The sequence below is a fragment of the Heliangelus exortis genome, chromosome 5 (assembly GCF_036169615.1).
Source record: "Heliangelus exortis chromosome 5, bHelExo1.hap1, whole genome shotgun sequence".
Classification (NCBI taxonomy): Eukaryota; Metazoa; Chordata; class Aves; order Apodiformes; family Trochilidae; genus Heliangelus; species Heliangelus exortis.
The window spans coordinates 23,405,515-23,421,321 of record NC_092426.1 but is presented as its reverse complement, the minus strand read 5'-3'; the positions used below and the strand labels follow the sequence as shown (position 1 = coordinate 23,421,321).

Below are 15,807 nucleotides of genomic sequence, written 5' to 3'. Positions count from 1 at the left end.
CACGTCTCCATATTTTAATACCTACTCAACGATTCCACGTTGTTGGGCTGATGATGAGTCAAAGGAGCAGTTTCCAAGATTACCAAGTATCTTCATGTAGCAGAATCAAACTTTACAATTCAGTGCCCTGGGATTACCGAAGTGGCATCAAGAAAAAATGGTTTATGGAGTGAGTAGTTTTGCATTTCTGGTTGCCTTTGTTGGGTTGTATTGGATCAGCAAATGTGGTACACTGGGATCGATTGTGTCTGTCATAATAAACACAGTGAAATGGTCTTTTACTGTGAACATCACATGTGAACATCATCTAGTCCATTCCAGTTTATCCGGGCTTTGTTAAAAAAATTAATCTTGGGAGCTATTTCCTTCAGTTGTAGGTTTGAGTGAATAAATGGGTCTGTCTAAAGCTTCAGGTCATCATCACAGCTAGAGACAGGTGATCTGATGTGATAAATGCCCCAGTTAGTGAGATTCCCCAGTTCAATCCATCTGCATGGCCAGTGTGGCACAGAGGCAACCACATCTCTGAGGCCACTGATTCTGGGTGCTGAATCAGCTTTCCCTGCCTTGGATATCAGAAGTGTGCTTCAGCTTGACTTAATCACAGTGCAGGCTTTTATTAGTACTAATGCAGTGCCTGCAAGTCGATGGGATGATATCCTGGAAAAAGACATGAATCCAACTTGCTTTGCAGAATTCAGGGCGTTGCTGGTGGCTCCAGCAGGCAGCTGGTCAGAGTTCTTTTTGCTGAAGCACTGGGCTGTCAGTATGACAGCACTCATGAAACTGTTTGCTGAACATTCAAAGCTGAGGGGATTAACCATGAATCCTTAAGTTGTAAATTGAATTTTTTACAGTGCTGAAAGGCAGAAGGGCAGAGGTGCATACTGTACATCTTAGAGGGGCTGATAACAGAAAACCATTCCAAAACAGTTCACAGGCAGCAAATGAGTCATTTCCTGGAAGGCGACCATGGGTTCCTTGTCCATACTGTGGATCAGAATGGGCAGTGTGCCCCAAGATCCCTGGGGAACCTGTCTTTGCCAGCCTCAGCAGCTCTTGTTGGGTTCCTTTCATGTTGCTAGGATTCCCATCGCTCAGCTGCACCAGGCCACAAGCAGCTGTTCTGATATGGGAGTTGGGAATCACATATGGCTCCAAAGCTATGCAGTAGCAGTAACCAAGTTCAATTTTACTGGACCTGAAGGTCACTGGTTCAGCAGTTCTGTCCTGCTAACCTATGGATAGCAAGATAATGCTGATGAACAAAAAACAGAGTACAAGCTTTTTTAATTACTCTGACCCTTCTTGCTAAGGCACATTGTTAAGGCACGTCTGTCCATGGAGCTGCTGACTTAGTGCCCGTGCCCGGGGAGCTGCCGTGCCTGCCGCACGTCTCCATCATCAACTGCAAGGACAGACACACCAAGCCAGAGCAAAGCAGAAACAGAATCCAAGTCCTGTCAGGAAACCCGTGCTTCCTCTCGTGCTGTGACACTGAAGGTGTCTCCTGGGGTGACTTTTGCTGCGGAAGGGAAAAGTTCAGCAGTTGAACGTACAACTTGTCTGTTACACACTCTCCGGAGCAAAAGGATGACGCTCATCCCCGCGGAGGCTCCTCGAGGAGGCCGGGCCCCAGCAAGGCAGGAGCCGAGCAGGGCCCAGCCCGAGGCGCCCCAAGGCGGCGATGCTGCCGGGCACGGGCACGCGGTGCGGCCCGGGGGGTGGGGACAGAGACACAGCCTCGCGCAGCCGCCGCTGAGCTACGGCGACGGCCGGGGCGGGCGGAAGCGGCGTTCCTGCCGGCGCTCACCATAGAGAGGGAGGAGCCGCACATCCCCCGCCCCACCTCCCGAGCCTTTGGCATTTCCGGTTGGAGAACCCGTCACATCCGCGCGGCTGAGATGCCGGTAAGGCGGGCGGGGGGAGGCGGGGGTCAAGGCACTGCTCCAGGACTCTCGGCCCTCTGGGGGACATGGGAGCCTCGGGCAGCGGGGGTGGGCGGCTCGGTCCCCCCTCCCCACCGCCGGGGGCCGCCTCTCAGAGCTACGGAGCGGCCCCTGGAGTGGGAGGGGGGCAGCGGCGCACCTGCCCCGCGGGAGAGGGGCGCGGCCCCAGCCAGGCCTCGGCGCTCCTTCTGCCCTGGGGCGCCGGGCTCTTCCTTTCTGTCCTCACACAGGGCTCCGGCCGGTGTCCGCTGCGCTGCCCTTTGTGCCCTCCCTGGTGAGGGGTGGGCAGCCAGGCCCCGAGCTCTGGGGCCAGCGAGTGAATAAGCGGGAATGTTCCCTACCCTGGCTTGAGTGCGGTGGTCTGAGTTTACTCTGCTCCCACTGGGTTTATTACCTTGTCCCTTCACAGCAGGAGGCGAGACTCCTGCACGGAGTATCTTGTGCCACACTGCTTGCGTTCCAGAGGTAGCCTTTTAGGGTCTCTTTTTAGCTGACTCGGTATTTTCACTTTTTTTTAAGGTACTTAGTAGATCGGTAATCTTGATGGGAGGAAGAGAAGGAACTGTACATGCTTGGCTTTTTTTCTCCCATTGCTAGTGGGTTCTTGAGTGCTTACCCTGTAGGCAAAATTAGATATAAACTTGTTCTGACTTTCCTTGGTAGCCCAAAGAAGAATCTACCTGTTTTCATTAAAATACCACTTCTCTCAGAAATGTAACATCCTAACAGATAGGGAAAACAGAGGTTTCCTGGCAGTCTGTTACATGTTTGCCTTTCATCAACAATTTTAATAATTCCACTGTTTTGCAGGCTGGGAATTCAGCTTAATTTTTACTTTCATGCTCTATGTGATTTTTCCATTGAAAATGCAGTTGAAAAAAACAAAAAAGAAAACCCGACTTGCTAAATAAACTTTGAAAAATTACTGTGCTGTGTTAGAATGCTATTGTGTTGACTCAATGACAGCAGAAATGCAGGAACCTGCGTAAATGAGTTTTCTCAGTACTTCCAAGTGTATTTTACAGTTTTGTGCAACATCTGTTTGCTGCTTCTTGTCTTGCTCTGGATTTTTTGATTCCTGTTTGTTTATATCTCCTTCTTTGTTGTTTTAGGTTATATTGAATATTTGTGCAACACGGCTGCTTGCAGAAGGCCCCCCACACTGTCTTACACTTAAGAAACTATGAGAATAAAGAGGGAGTGTTGTTCTCTTTGAAATAAAAAGATATCTGTGCCTTGCTGAGGACAGCTGCAGGAATCGGACACTTGAATCAATGTTATCGGATGAGTTAGAATCCAAACCTGAGGTGAGCAATTATGAACTGGGTTTGGTTCCCAGGAACACTTATGGGCAGCACTTAGAAAAAGCTGAATGTGTTTCCTTTGCTGTTGACATATGAATTCTCAGAGTGCTTCTAGTGGTATCTTCTAACGCTTTTACACTTTTGTTTAAATGGTAAAAGGTTAAAGAATATTGCAGTGTTTTTCCCTGCCTTTCGAGTGGCAGCCAGTACTCTTGCCTGTTCTCAGGTTACATTTTTTTTTTCCACTATTATAATGTTCTTTCTGTTACAAGAATAAAATAAATTACTGTATTGACTACTTCTTTCCCTCAAACCAAATTGATTTTACTTGGTTTTGGGGAGTCTGGATATTGTATTAGGAGCAGCTGGTTCTGCTTTTTAAAGTAATCATGTTTCCATTAAGCAGTTGGCAGGCAGTGGCCCCCAGGGGACCCTGGTTGCTTGGTGTGAGGCTGCTGGACCATTCCCAGGTTCAGCCTGTAGCATGGCTGAGCATGAGTTGTGGTGATGTACATGTACAGACAGTTGGTCACATGCAGATTAACACATACACAGGTAAAGTACCTTTAGGAGGCAAACACAAACAGTGTGAACAAAACTTAAGATTATTAGTGAAATTGTGTATAGTGTCATCACTCAGCTCTCACGCATGGTTCTCATACACAGTTTCATTCATTCATAGATGTCTCTGGTCCTTCCCAGGCCTAAAGTCTTTTTGGCATCTGTGACCAGCTCCAGGGGTGTTTATCCAATTTCTGGCTGGAATCTTGTTTTTTTTCCAGACTGTGGTTGCCTCCTCCTCACGTGTTAGTGGACGAGAAGTTCACTTACAGGACACTTACTTGTGGGAAGAGTATTTAGGAATATATTATTTAGTAAGTAGATAGAAGTGTCTGCAGTGATCAGACATGGCAGTATACAGACCAGCAGTCAGCTAATGTGCAATTGGAGTCTTGTCTCTCCCCCTACCCACTGTAGATTCTCCACTTACCCATTTTGATTCCTCCTTTGATCCACCCCCTAAATTCTGCATAATAAGTTTTACCTGCAGTCACTATTACATCAGGTGGCAAGTTTTGTCTTTCCAATGAACTCCTTTCAGATAAGACAATTTTGTTTTCTCACCAGTTACAAGTGTCTGAGGAGTTCTGGTCTTTGTTACACTGGCCTGTAATTTTCTAGGTACAAGTGTCTGTAGTTTGTACATTCAACACAAGTGTATCAGTGTGCTCTTGTTTCTTGCCTTTGTCCTTTAGACCTAATGCCCTTCAGGCTGCATAGCCATTAGCCAGGTGCCTGTGCATTCCCTCACTTAAAAAGTGCAGAGGGTTGTTTCCCTTTGTGTCCTTGTTTTTCTGGTTCTCAGTTTTACCTCTTCAGAAGGCTAAGGTCCTTGAGCAGAGGATTTAGTCCTGCTATTAAGTACCTTTTGGTGAAGTTCAAAGGTGTAAATAGAATTTGTTTTATTGAGTCTTCTGTTTCTAGTCTTTTTCGGTCCATATGCAGTACAGCAAGTATCTTAAACTGGTATTCAAAGTAGAATTTGAAGGTATGCTGGTGATTTGTCATAGCCCAGGTGGCAAGGTATTTGTTTCTTAAGGGAGCAGCCAAAGTCCTTCCAATCACACTATTTAGGAAAAGTAGCTGCAAATTCATAGTAGCCCGGAGAGCACGGGCTGTGAGGAGTTCCTTTCTCTTGCCTTGTGGTTGATATAACTGCCATCAAATTTTCTCCCAGTTCTCAATGGTGGATTTTGTTACTTCAGTCTGTGAGCGGGTGTGTTCCCATAGATTATTTCTGACAGCCAAGGACCAGGATGGTTGGAATGTTTGTTCCCCTGTTCCTCAAATAGGATCTGTAAGTGGGTCTTGTCTACTTCATGGCTTGCATTAAGGTATTTGTTAATTAACCGTGTTTACATAATAGTCTTATTTCCCCATAGCGGAGTTGCATTTCCTTCCCATCGAGCCCAGACCAGAGCAGGCCATTCTCAGAAGGAACAGGCCTGATTTATGAAAGCTAGGGTTGTTGCAGAGGGCATTCTTTCCACAGATGCTGTTTTCTAAACTATTCCTCAATCACGATTGTGGATATTTTATGCTACAAGTTTGGATTAATTTGCATTGTGGATTACCAAACATATACACATGCTCTTTCTGGTTCTGATTGTGAAAGCTGAGAGTTAAGGTGGTATTATTTTCTACTCTGATGTGTAACTGGTAGATACCTTTTTTACACCTTTCCCAAAAGACAACTGACTCTTTTTATCACTGGTGAGCCACAGTACTGTAATTCTTATAGCCACAGATGTTTGTTATATCCCCAACCATTGGAGAAAGGTATTGAAGAAGATTTAGTTGTATTTATGTAACATATCTAGAAAACATTAATCAAAGCAGTATGAATGGATTGCATAAGCTTCTTTGCTGATGGTTTTGTTCCTAAAGAAGCTACTAATGTGTCAATGAATGTTTCATACTGGAGTAGAGGTGAATCTTCCTTTCTCAGGTAGTTACAAAGCTAGTTGGAGACATTTTGTATGGGCAGATGGATCTGCTTGCTCTTCTGGACTCCCTGCCCCCATAGCTGTATTACCAGCATTCCTCAGGGAACCGATAAGATCTGCATTTTGCATGCTTTAAGCCTTCGGGGAGTCAGCCACCTCCATCACACTGATTCACTGACTGGATGGTGCTTTTTGCTGTCGGGGTGGGGGTGTGTGTGTAGCTCTTGCACAATCAAGTGTACTGCAGCTCTGGGCTAGGAATTGAATTGGTTATTAAAAAGGGGGTGGAAGGAAATATTTTAGCCTCTCTCTCATCAGCACCTCGCAAGGAGAGACTCGTGAATCAGTTAATCCCCCAGAGGCTGTGTGGGAGGAGGGTATCCTATTTTTTTGCCCAGGAGCCTTCGGCTCCCCATGCCCTTAAGCTGCAGCCCCTCCTCCTCCCCACCCCCGCCTCTGCTAAATGTTCTTTTGACCTCTATTTTTTCAGTGGTTCTCCAGTTAAATTTAGAATAGGACCAGTATCGATTTAAAACATGGTCCCTGCTGGTCTAGGAGTCGAGTCTAGCTCTCAGCTGTCCGGGGGGAGAATACTTCGGAATGTTAACACTGAAACAACACAACAGCAAACACGTCCCCATCCCTTCCCCCCACTCTTCCTTCTTCCACACCCCTGCCTCTTTCCCAGCCACCTCCACCTCAAACAAAGCAGCTGCCTGGGACTTCTTGGCTTTTAAATCATCTAATGAAAGGGGATTGTTGGGGGACAGAAGTTTCAACCAGATCCATCCCAGATGGTCATATTTTCATTTGTTTCTGTAGTGTTTAGTGCCATTTTTAGGATCTTAGAGGCTTACAGTTCTTTAAACAGATTTTTTTAAATTTATTTTTCCCTCCTCTTTGTTGAGGGGCACTGCCAGCCTTACTAGTATCAGACGCATTCTGTGATTCTTGTAGTAATAGACCCTGGTTTGGGATGCCAGGTCTTAGGTCGTTATGAGATCTGATTAACTGTACCATCTCTTGTTGAACAGCAGGGATATTTATTTGCTTATGACAATAGCCATAAAATATTTTACATTTTTAGTATAGACTGTCTACATTGCTTAGAGGATTTTCAGAGTTAAGTGTTGTTTCAACAGGAGTTAAAGGAGGATATATTCAAGGTGGTGGGGCAGAGCTGAAAATAAAATTCTTCATAGCAAGATGCTGCAAAAATGCTGCTCATTTCGTCCCTACAAAGCTTACAGATTCTCTCCTTACAACTCACAACTGGCCCATAAAATTTTAATATCTTAAGTTGAGGATGTCCTTTTGCAATTAATCAATATTAAAATTTGTTTCAAATACCAAGGGATATCTTGGCTATAGTGTAAAGCCACTTTACATCTCTCATCTTTCCTTTTATGTTCTATTCTGTACATTTAGTTTCTTTAACTGTATCTTTTCAGGTACCCCTAGATGTTGTATCTTCTTGATTTCAAGTTCTAGTACTTTGACCATATTTGTAGAAGAATTAGTCCCATCCTTCCAAGGGGATTCTTATAGTCACCATCTCAGGAATACTTAGACCCCATCTGGATCCTGTTTGAGATGCCAGCTGTTATGTGGTTATGAGACCTGGTTAGCTGTAGCATCCGGGAGATTCCTTTTCTCCTTGTCCTTTAGAGGAGACATCACTGGATTGTTCCCTGGTGGAAGCAGAAGTGAGACTGACTGCAAATATGCTTCTGTAGAAAGTACAGACACATCTGTAAACAGTAACACATGGCAGAACTGTACCTTTTACAGGCATACACAAATGGCATTCACATGGAACAGGAAGACCACAAATGGCCTAATTCTGTTCCTACTCAGGTAATTGGGCTTGAAATTTGCTGGCATATCACACATGTGCCTTCTCTCAGCTGACATGTGTGCTCAGGCATGGATCTGTCAAGTGTCTGACAAACCTTGAGTCCTTCCAGTATCTGTGTCCAGGCCCTGGGCTTTTTAATCCAGCCTCTGGACAGGCTCTTGGGCTCCCAAACTGTGGTTTCTTCCTATTCACAAAGTAGTTCAACTTGAAGTTAATGAGATGAACTTGGAACCTATTTAGGAGCAAACAGCATTGAAGAATGAGGTGGTGTAGATGACAGTAACAAGGCAGAGCAGTTACTGACCTGCAGCCTCCTAATGTGGTCAACCCATATTATCCCCCACCCCTTCCGGTTCCTCATGGTTGTTCTTCTATCCACTTTGATTCCTCCTTCTCCCCACTTTTAATTCTTCCCCTGAACATCTGTAAGTTTTTTGCATTCCCACAGCCTCTCCTTAAGACATCTTATATTAAGTTTTACTCAGTTACAGAGTTTCCCCCCATATTCCATAAGAAGTTTGCTCTTGCAGTGTGTGCTGGTAACCCATGATAATATTGTTCCTATCTCTTAGGAACTTTCTGGCTGACTTTCTTGAAGGTCACACTCAGGTTGTTCCTGTAATGGCCCATCCATTGGTGCCACAGGGGTCCTGGTCTCTTACTCTTCCATGTCTACAGTTTGTGTATCTGTGCATTGAATTTATCTTCTCTCCTGCATCTAATCTGTATTTATGCTGAATAGCCAGTTACCAGATGCCCTTATAATTTCCTTGCTTTCAGCTGCAAAACCAAATCAATAGAAACTTAAGAAGGCAGCATATGGATTTTGCTATTAGTTTTTTTCCCCCCATTTTCCAGTTGCTGTAGTTTTCACAAAGGTGATTTTGAACAGGAAGAAACATTTCTGAAAGTAATTGGCTGTTAAGATACAACTGTCACATGAAAGATTTTATTTTCTCTGAATTATTTGATGTAGAGCTGCTGATTGGATTACTTTAGTTTATGGGAAGGGCTGGGGAATTTTATTCCAGTTTTTAATAACAAGCATGATTCATGTCCTTTTGTTTACATCTGCTTCTTTTGCCCCTTTTAATTCTCTGTACTAACTTGTTATTACTTTACAAAGAAAATTAAAAGGATCTCTTTTCTTTTGAGCATCTGTTTGTGGCTGCTGCATTTTGCTTTTCCATAATGGCTTAATGTTGCCGTGTGAAAGTGAAGCGTTTGAAGCAAAGATTTCCTGTTGTAGGAGGGAAGTTTTATCTAAGGCTTTCTGTTATAAAAATAGATGAGGCCATAAAGCAAGTGTTTCATATTGAAGTAGGCAGCAGTAAGGATCACAAACAGCTTTTTTAAATGGAAGACAATCTGGTAATTTAGAACTATTTTGCTGGTCACAATTTTTTAGTCCCAGCTTTCTTCTTCTGGTTGCCTTGCTGTTATTCCTAACTCCTTTCTCTTTTTACCCCTCTTTCTCCTATTTTTTAATCTTAAATTAGAACATGGCCTTGGTAGAGGAACTGTCTCTTATTGTATAACTGTATAAATTTTTTGACAATATAAAAAGAATTTCCTCTTCTAACTGGAGCCTCTGGATAATCTTATACCTAAGAGGAAAAAATGGTACCATTTCAAACTGCAGTCTGGCTTGCAGCCTAGTTCATGTGACATCTGAATGTCAAGACTCAATTTTTACTTTTCGTGACTGTCATTGAGGACAGGCTGCTCCTAAGGGACAGTGAATTGGGAACCAAGGGTGATTCCAGCCCAGGCAGTGTCCTGACCAGAGCACTGTCCTGCAGCACCTGAGCACAGCAGGCAGAGATGGGTGCTGGAAACACACCCCTGGATGAAGCAATGTTATGAACCAGATCCAATGTCTATCCAGAGAGTCCAGTCAGGAATAGCAGGAAATGGGGTTGATGGAGTGGAAGTCTGAGGTCCATCTGGGAAACAAAGGCTTGGGACAGATAAACCTACAGCTCAGGAAGGGACCAGGGGGCATGGGCTGAGCTTAAATGGAGCCCCGGGATTTAAATGGAGTCCCTGGGAAGAGGGTATGTGTGAGGGGCCCAGATGAGACCACTTCAGGCATCTAAGGCTTCAGTAACTCTTTGAGGTTAAACTGTTTGAGGAAGCATTGGTATTTCCAGTGTTTTCAGGAGAGGAAGTAAGCACAAAGAAGTTGAGTTCAAACTACTAAGTTTTTTTGCAGTTTCTCTGCAAGTTTCTCTACTTTGTCCTGATGTAGAAGAGGCTCAAAAGACTGGTATCTGCTACATAAATAATTTGGAATTGGATGCCAGTAGTTCTGAAAATGAAATACTTAGACAGTCACAACATACAAAGTAAGTACCAAGTTATTAGTGACTGTTGGGTTTTTATCACAGCTATGTCATGAGCATATCACACTTTTTATTCTGTTTTGCCTCTCACTGCACAGATAACCCTGGCTGGGCTCTGTGTGAATTCATGCTGAAATGAGTCACAACCAGGGGAGTAGCTATTGAATCCCTATTTTGTACAGTGTCCTGAATACCAAAGATAAAGGCAGTCTGTTGCATAGAGATGATTTCTAGGCCCCAGAATGTAGAATCTTTATGTCATGGAGTTTCCTAGAGACAGGCAATAGTGACTTGTAGTTCAAGTTGTTTTGCCTGTGTTTTCCAAAGCATTTTGAATATGTGACTGTTGGACTAAATCTGTTTGACAGGACTTTGAGCCAAACAAATAGTTCCTGTATGTGTTTTTAAGGGGTATTTTTTCTGAGATGTAGAGTATATGTTTGTGTCTGTTACAGCTGACCCCTTTCAGCCTTTCTGGTCTTCAGAAGTTTTATTCCAAACGGGGGAGGGACTTGAAACTGTGTTAAAAAGGCTTGTGGAGTTCACAGAAGAATTAATTCAGTCCATTGCAAAAGTTGGGCTGTTATTTCCTAACTCCCAGCAGCACTTTCTTTGCTAAACAGAATATTTTACTGTGGACTGCAGTGGCACTGGAAAAAAAGTCTAATTTCTGTGTCTGTGCCTTGGAGGTAAAGAAGTGCCCAGCATTATATCCAATAGTCTGACAAAAGCTTGTGATGTTGCAAAAGGGACAGTATGAATAAATAAGGCACGTACTTTACTACTCTGAACTTGGTTTTAAATATGAGAAGGCTTTCAAGGGTGAGGAAAGGCATTTACCTGACTTCCAGTTCCTTTTCAAATGTCAGGTTCCTTTTTTATAACTCAAGATTTTTAGCAATTAGCTAGAAGTAATTTCTGTATTGTCAGAGCTGACTGATGCTAAGGATAGCCCCATCTGCTGGACTGAATCACCCGGGCATTTCTCACCTCCTCCCATCAGGATGGGGGCTGCTCCCTAATTCTATTAGATCCGCTAGTGAGGTTTCATACAGTTTTCACATAGGTGCAAACACACACACACTGTGTAGCTGTGACTGGCACCAAACAGATTAACATAGGTAGGACATTTGTAGTTTTACCCACAAAAACACAGGAAGCACCAAGTGTCTCATTCTGTTTGCAAGGGCTGCTGCCTAGAGAAAAACTTAACGGGTGTCTCCAGGATATGTCCCCACACCTCTCTTTCTGCTTACCAACTAGGCTTGGAGTTCACTAGCATGTCACACACACACAGTCTAGGGAGCAGGATCACACAGGAAATAGGAATGGAGTTTACAGGATGGACTGCAAAATTCCTGCATATATATAATGGGCCTCTTTTACCTTCCCATCTCTCTTTTCCTGTGTTTATTCTGCCCTGATCCACCTTAATCCCTTCATTTTCCTGCCTTTGGCTGTTCTCTTCAATAATGCCTAATAAGTCCTGTACAATCCCCCAGATCTCCTGTTCAGTGCCAAAGTCCTCCCCAGGGAAAGCATTCCAGTATAAGTCCAGTACCTCTTTATGCAATAGTCTCCTTATTTTGCATAGTATCCTGGAGAGGATTTCTTCTGTTGAATCTCCTTAGTGGGTGGGTTTTGTGCTAAGGACAATGGCTTTAACTGTCCATCTTTGATGGCTTTAGCAGTAGCTGATTTAGATGGTTAAGGCTGTGTTCTTCCAATGTCATCCCAGCCTTGTTCCTCTGCTCATTGTCTGCCTACTTCAAATAGCTACTGGTTAGACATCCCTGCAACTAGCATTTTGTTTGCCTTTTCATTTTAAAAAAGCCAACTTCCAGTTAAGTATTTAAAGATGGTGATTTTAAAAAATTCCTTGGTGATTAAAAAAAATTCTTGTATCAAAAGGCTGAACATGGAAAACATGCTTACTAAATTACATTACATGCTTAAAGTGCAGTAAAGTATCAAGTGGTAAAAGATAAATTAAAAAGGAATATGTGGCTTAAAACATAGCATATATTGGTAAAATTTATATTGGTAAAAGGTTAATTAAAAAGTAATATAGCCTAAGTAGCCTTCATAATAGTCTGCAATGATACAGAGCTGTTTATTGTATGTTAAAGAAATGATAACAAATACAAATGAGTCCATTGTCATTAATGTACATTGAAAATGTACATTTGTACATTTCCATTTACTTTGGTCTATATGGGCTTATATTCAGTGTCTCCTACAAGAGAGTAGTGGGAAGTGAACTGGGTTTAGAACCTTTTTAAATGGTTGGTGCTGCTCTTGACCTAATCATGTGTCTCTTTTCCAGCTGCTGGTTCAGTTTGTTCAGAATAATTCTATTCCACTGGAACAAGGGCTGGTGGAATCGGAACCAAAAGACATCACCTGTCTTTCTCTCCTTCCTGTTACTGAGACCTCAGAATGCAACAGACTCATGTTGCCAGGTAAAATGTATGCAGCAGATCTTTGTGAGTGTGCCCTTCATACAGCTGTCTTTACTGCACCATGGTGCCACACTGCCTCTTGCTGGTAAGGCATTCCAGAGGTGGAGGAGGAAGCTCACAAGGTTGACCAAAAATTCCTTCTTATACCAGTGGAGCCTGACTTGTTAGAATAATTCCTTTCTCCTCCAATCTCCATCCAGTTCTATTATTTTCTAGAAAAATAACCTTATAGGTATGTTTTAGTTCTAGTGTATCTATACTTTTATTTACTGTGGTTTTGCTTTCTTCACTAGATGATGAAAGAGATCTCACCTCTCCAAGTCACACTAGTTCTTCCAAAGATGTTTCTTCATCTGTTGTCTTGAGAAGTCTCCAGGTAAATGTAGGCCCTGATGGAGAGGAAACAAGGGCACAGAATGTACAGAAACCATCTGAACTTCTGTCAACTCCAGAGACTTCTAGTTTATTGCAAGACCTTCAGCCTAGTGACAGCACTTCTTTTATTCTTCTCAACCTGACAAGAGCAGGTAAGTCTCCTTGTGTTTGTCATCTGGCTGGATATGTCTCAGACAATAAAATGCAGGAGATAGCAGTACAACTCTGTCTCTGCTGCTTATGAAGGGGAAGGATCATGACATTTGCTGGACATTACTGGTTATTCATCAGTAGCTTCCTACAATGTAGAGGTCAGTGAAGACTGTTTTTAATGCAGCTATTATGTCTATGCCATGGACACTAGACTCTGGGAGGCCAAAGAAATTTCCCTCTGTTACAATATCATTCTGTTTCATGAAGCTGTCTTCTTTTATAGGGCTGGGGTCTCCAGCAGAGCACTTGGTATTTGTTCAAGATGAAGCAGAAGATTCTGGGAATGACTTCCTTTCTCATGATAGCACAGACAGCAGTACCCCATGGTTCCTAAGAGTGCAAGAATTGGCCCATGACAGTTTAATTGCTGCCACTCGGGCTCAGCTCGCTAAGAATGCCAAAGCAAGCAATAATGGTAGGATATCCCCTACTTCTATCTCAAAATATATAAGGCTCATAGTTTCAGCTTGTTTCTTCCTCTATCTTTCAGTTTCTTTTGCTTTTAATCTATTCTGCAATGTCTTCAAATCATCAGAGAATTATACAGAACAATAATGTATTTTTTCTGCAGTAGGGTTCTAGGGGTTTTTCCCCAGTTTTTCTAGACGAATGAATGGCAGTGGAGCCAGCAGTTCCACTGTAGTCCATGTGTTCTCTGGTACCTGTAAAGAATATCTTCTTTCTGACTGCATCTGCTTGTATTTTAACTTTCATTTTAATTTGCAAGTGTCTATTTTTAATGTATACTGTAGTTCATAGTTTCTTCTTAGTTCCACCGGGTTTGGAAATCAGCTTTCTGGAGAATACATAATTGGATTTAGTCACATGCTTTGTGACTTCACTATTTTAATAAATCATTCAGACAAATGCATTACCTATTTTTTAGCCAGGATGTTTTTCAAAATAGTTATCCTGGCTGATACTTAAAATCAGTTGGTTGATATTGATATAGAGACCATTTTTACAATTTTTGATGCATTGGCTTTCTATTCTTCCTGTGATAAGCCTCATTTGGTAGCAGCTGATCTGATACAGATGGGTTGTTGGGCACAGTTTATGGGTCTGGTAACATTTGCAAATCTGTGTCTGATACCTGTTACAGAGTCACCAGCATGTAAATATTTAGTAGCCAGGAACATGCCTGCTTTACAGACCTGTATATGATGCTTAGTTTTATTTATTAAATTTGACATGTTATAGTAATCTGTGTATTTTTTTAGATTTAGTTGGGCTTTTTATTCCAGGTGAAAATGTTCATCTTTGCTCAGGAGATGGGCAGCCGAAAGACTCCAGCCCTATTCCTCATTTATCTCGTGTGGAAAGGAAGCTGAAGTGCACAGTTGAGGGTTGTGATCGGACATTTGTGTGGCCAGCTCACTTCAAATATCATCTGAAAACACATCGGTGAGTAGGATAGAGCTGTGTGGTGTAATGACTTAAAAAAACTGTACTCTGTAATTAGGATAGTGTTAGTTTTTGACATTGACAGGCTGTGAAAATCTGGTATTACTCCTAGAAATGCTGGGGCTATTGGTTGCCTTAGGTAATCTATATTAAAACACTTTCACCAGATTCAGAATATTTTTGCAGGTCCTTGTTAGTGTTTGGTTTAGTCTATCGGTATTTTGGCTGGTCTTCAGTAGATAGCATCACTATCGTTTCTGTGGTATAATGAACATTAGAACTTATAGGATGCTATTGTATTTTTGCATTTCCTTGAACAAAGTTGCTTGTTTTAGCAATCAAGCCTTATTTTTTTTTTTTTTTTTAGCTAAAATACTGGCAGTCTCTAAGGTAAATTGTAGATAAGAAGCTTAAAAACTGGGAAGGACTCCAACAGGCATGACCCCATCATCTTGCCCTGAGACAAGGCCAGCAGTAATTGCACATTCCATATACACATACCGTTATTTTTGATCCTCCAGTGACTGCAATTCCACAACGTTCCTTTGTAATCAGTTGCACTGCTTTACTAAATCATTCCAAGTTGGGAATAGGAATGGTAGTATGATGAAATGATGTTAAGTCAACAAATTCTTCCAGTGAGCCACCCAGATCAGCTCCTTAGGACTTAAGTCGCTGACTTCAGTCAACTGTCTCCATTTTTCAATATAGTTAATTTTGGTTTAAATGCTTCTGGTTTTTATCCCATTGAAAACAGAAGTCAAGTGTTAATGAAAAATATATTGCAATATCTGGTAATGAAACAGCTATTTTGTTGATTTCCAGGAACGACCGCTCTTTCACCTGCCCAGCAGAAGGCTGTGGAAAAAGTTTTTACGTCTTGCAGAGGCTGAAGGTGCACATGAGAACTCACAATGGTGAAAAACCCTTTGTGTGCACGGAGCTGGGCTGTGGAAAGCAGTTCACAACAGCTGGAAATCTAAAGAACCACCTACGAATTCACACTGGTATGTTTTAGACCTCACCAATTTGTGGGCTACAGAGGTGGGGTCTGAGGAATAAACCACTTCCTCTTCTGTCCTCAAATTTTTGAGGATATTGTGTTGTTTATATATGCCTTTCATTAATGTTCCTTTTCTATCAATTTACATTGATTTATAGGTCAAATGTTTCAACTGCTTAGCCCTTTTTTATATCCTATATAATTTCACCTTTCCAGTACTTCATGATACTGTACTCTAGTCAGACCCATGCTCTGAGGATTCTCTTCCCCCCTCAAGTTGTTTGATGTAGGGAGGGGTGTATGGGGTGTTTTTGGTTTTTTTTTTTTTTTTTTTGGTTTTTTTTTTTTGTTTGTTTTTGGAGAACTAGACTATTCCCAAGGGACTAG

General features: G+C 42.4%; 1 protein-coding gene across 7 annotated transcripts in view; it reads left to right on the top strand.

Moving 5' to 3' along the window:
- The first annotated feature begins 1,794 nt into the window (after window positions 1-1,794).
- ZNF410 (zinc finger protein 410) overlaps window positions 1,795-15,807 on the top strand; it is an 18,530-nt gene continuing 4,517 nt past the window's right edge. For 2 of the 7 annotated variants that reach the window (XM_071746065.1, XM_071746061.1), the window contains exons 1-7: window positions 1,795-1,910; window positions 3,062-3,256; window positions 12,290-12,425; window positions 12,719-12,952; window positions 13,237-13,428; window positions 14,258-14,417; window positions 15,243-15,424. In XM_071746065.1, the coding sequence (XP_071602166.1) occupies window positions 3,224-3,256; window positions 12,290-12,425; window positions 12,719-12,952; window positions 13,237-13,428; window positions 14,258-14,417; window positions 15,243-15,424 (937 nt within the window). In that variant the 5' untranslated portion in view covers window positions 1,795-1,910; window positions 3,062-3,223. Of the gene's footprint in view, window positions 1,911-2,274; window positions 2,415-3,061; window positions 3,257-9,838; window positions 9,967-12,289; window positions 12,426-12,718; window positions 12,953-13,236; window positions 13,429-14,233; window positions 14,418-15,242; window positions 15,425-15,807 lie in introns of those variants that run through there. The other 5 variants (XM_071746064.1, XM_071746059.1, XM_071746063.1 and 2 more) reach the window with 4 other exon arrangements.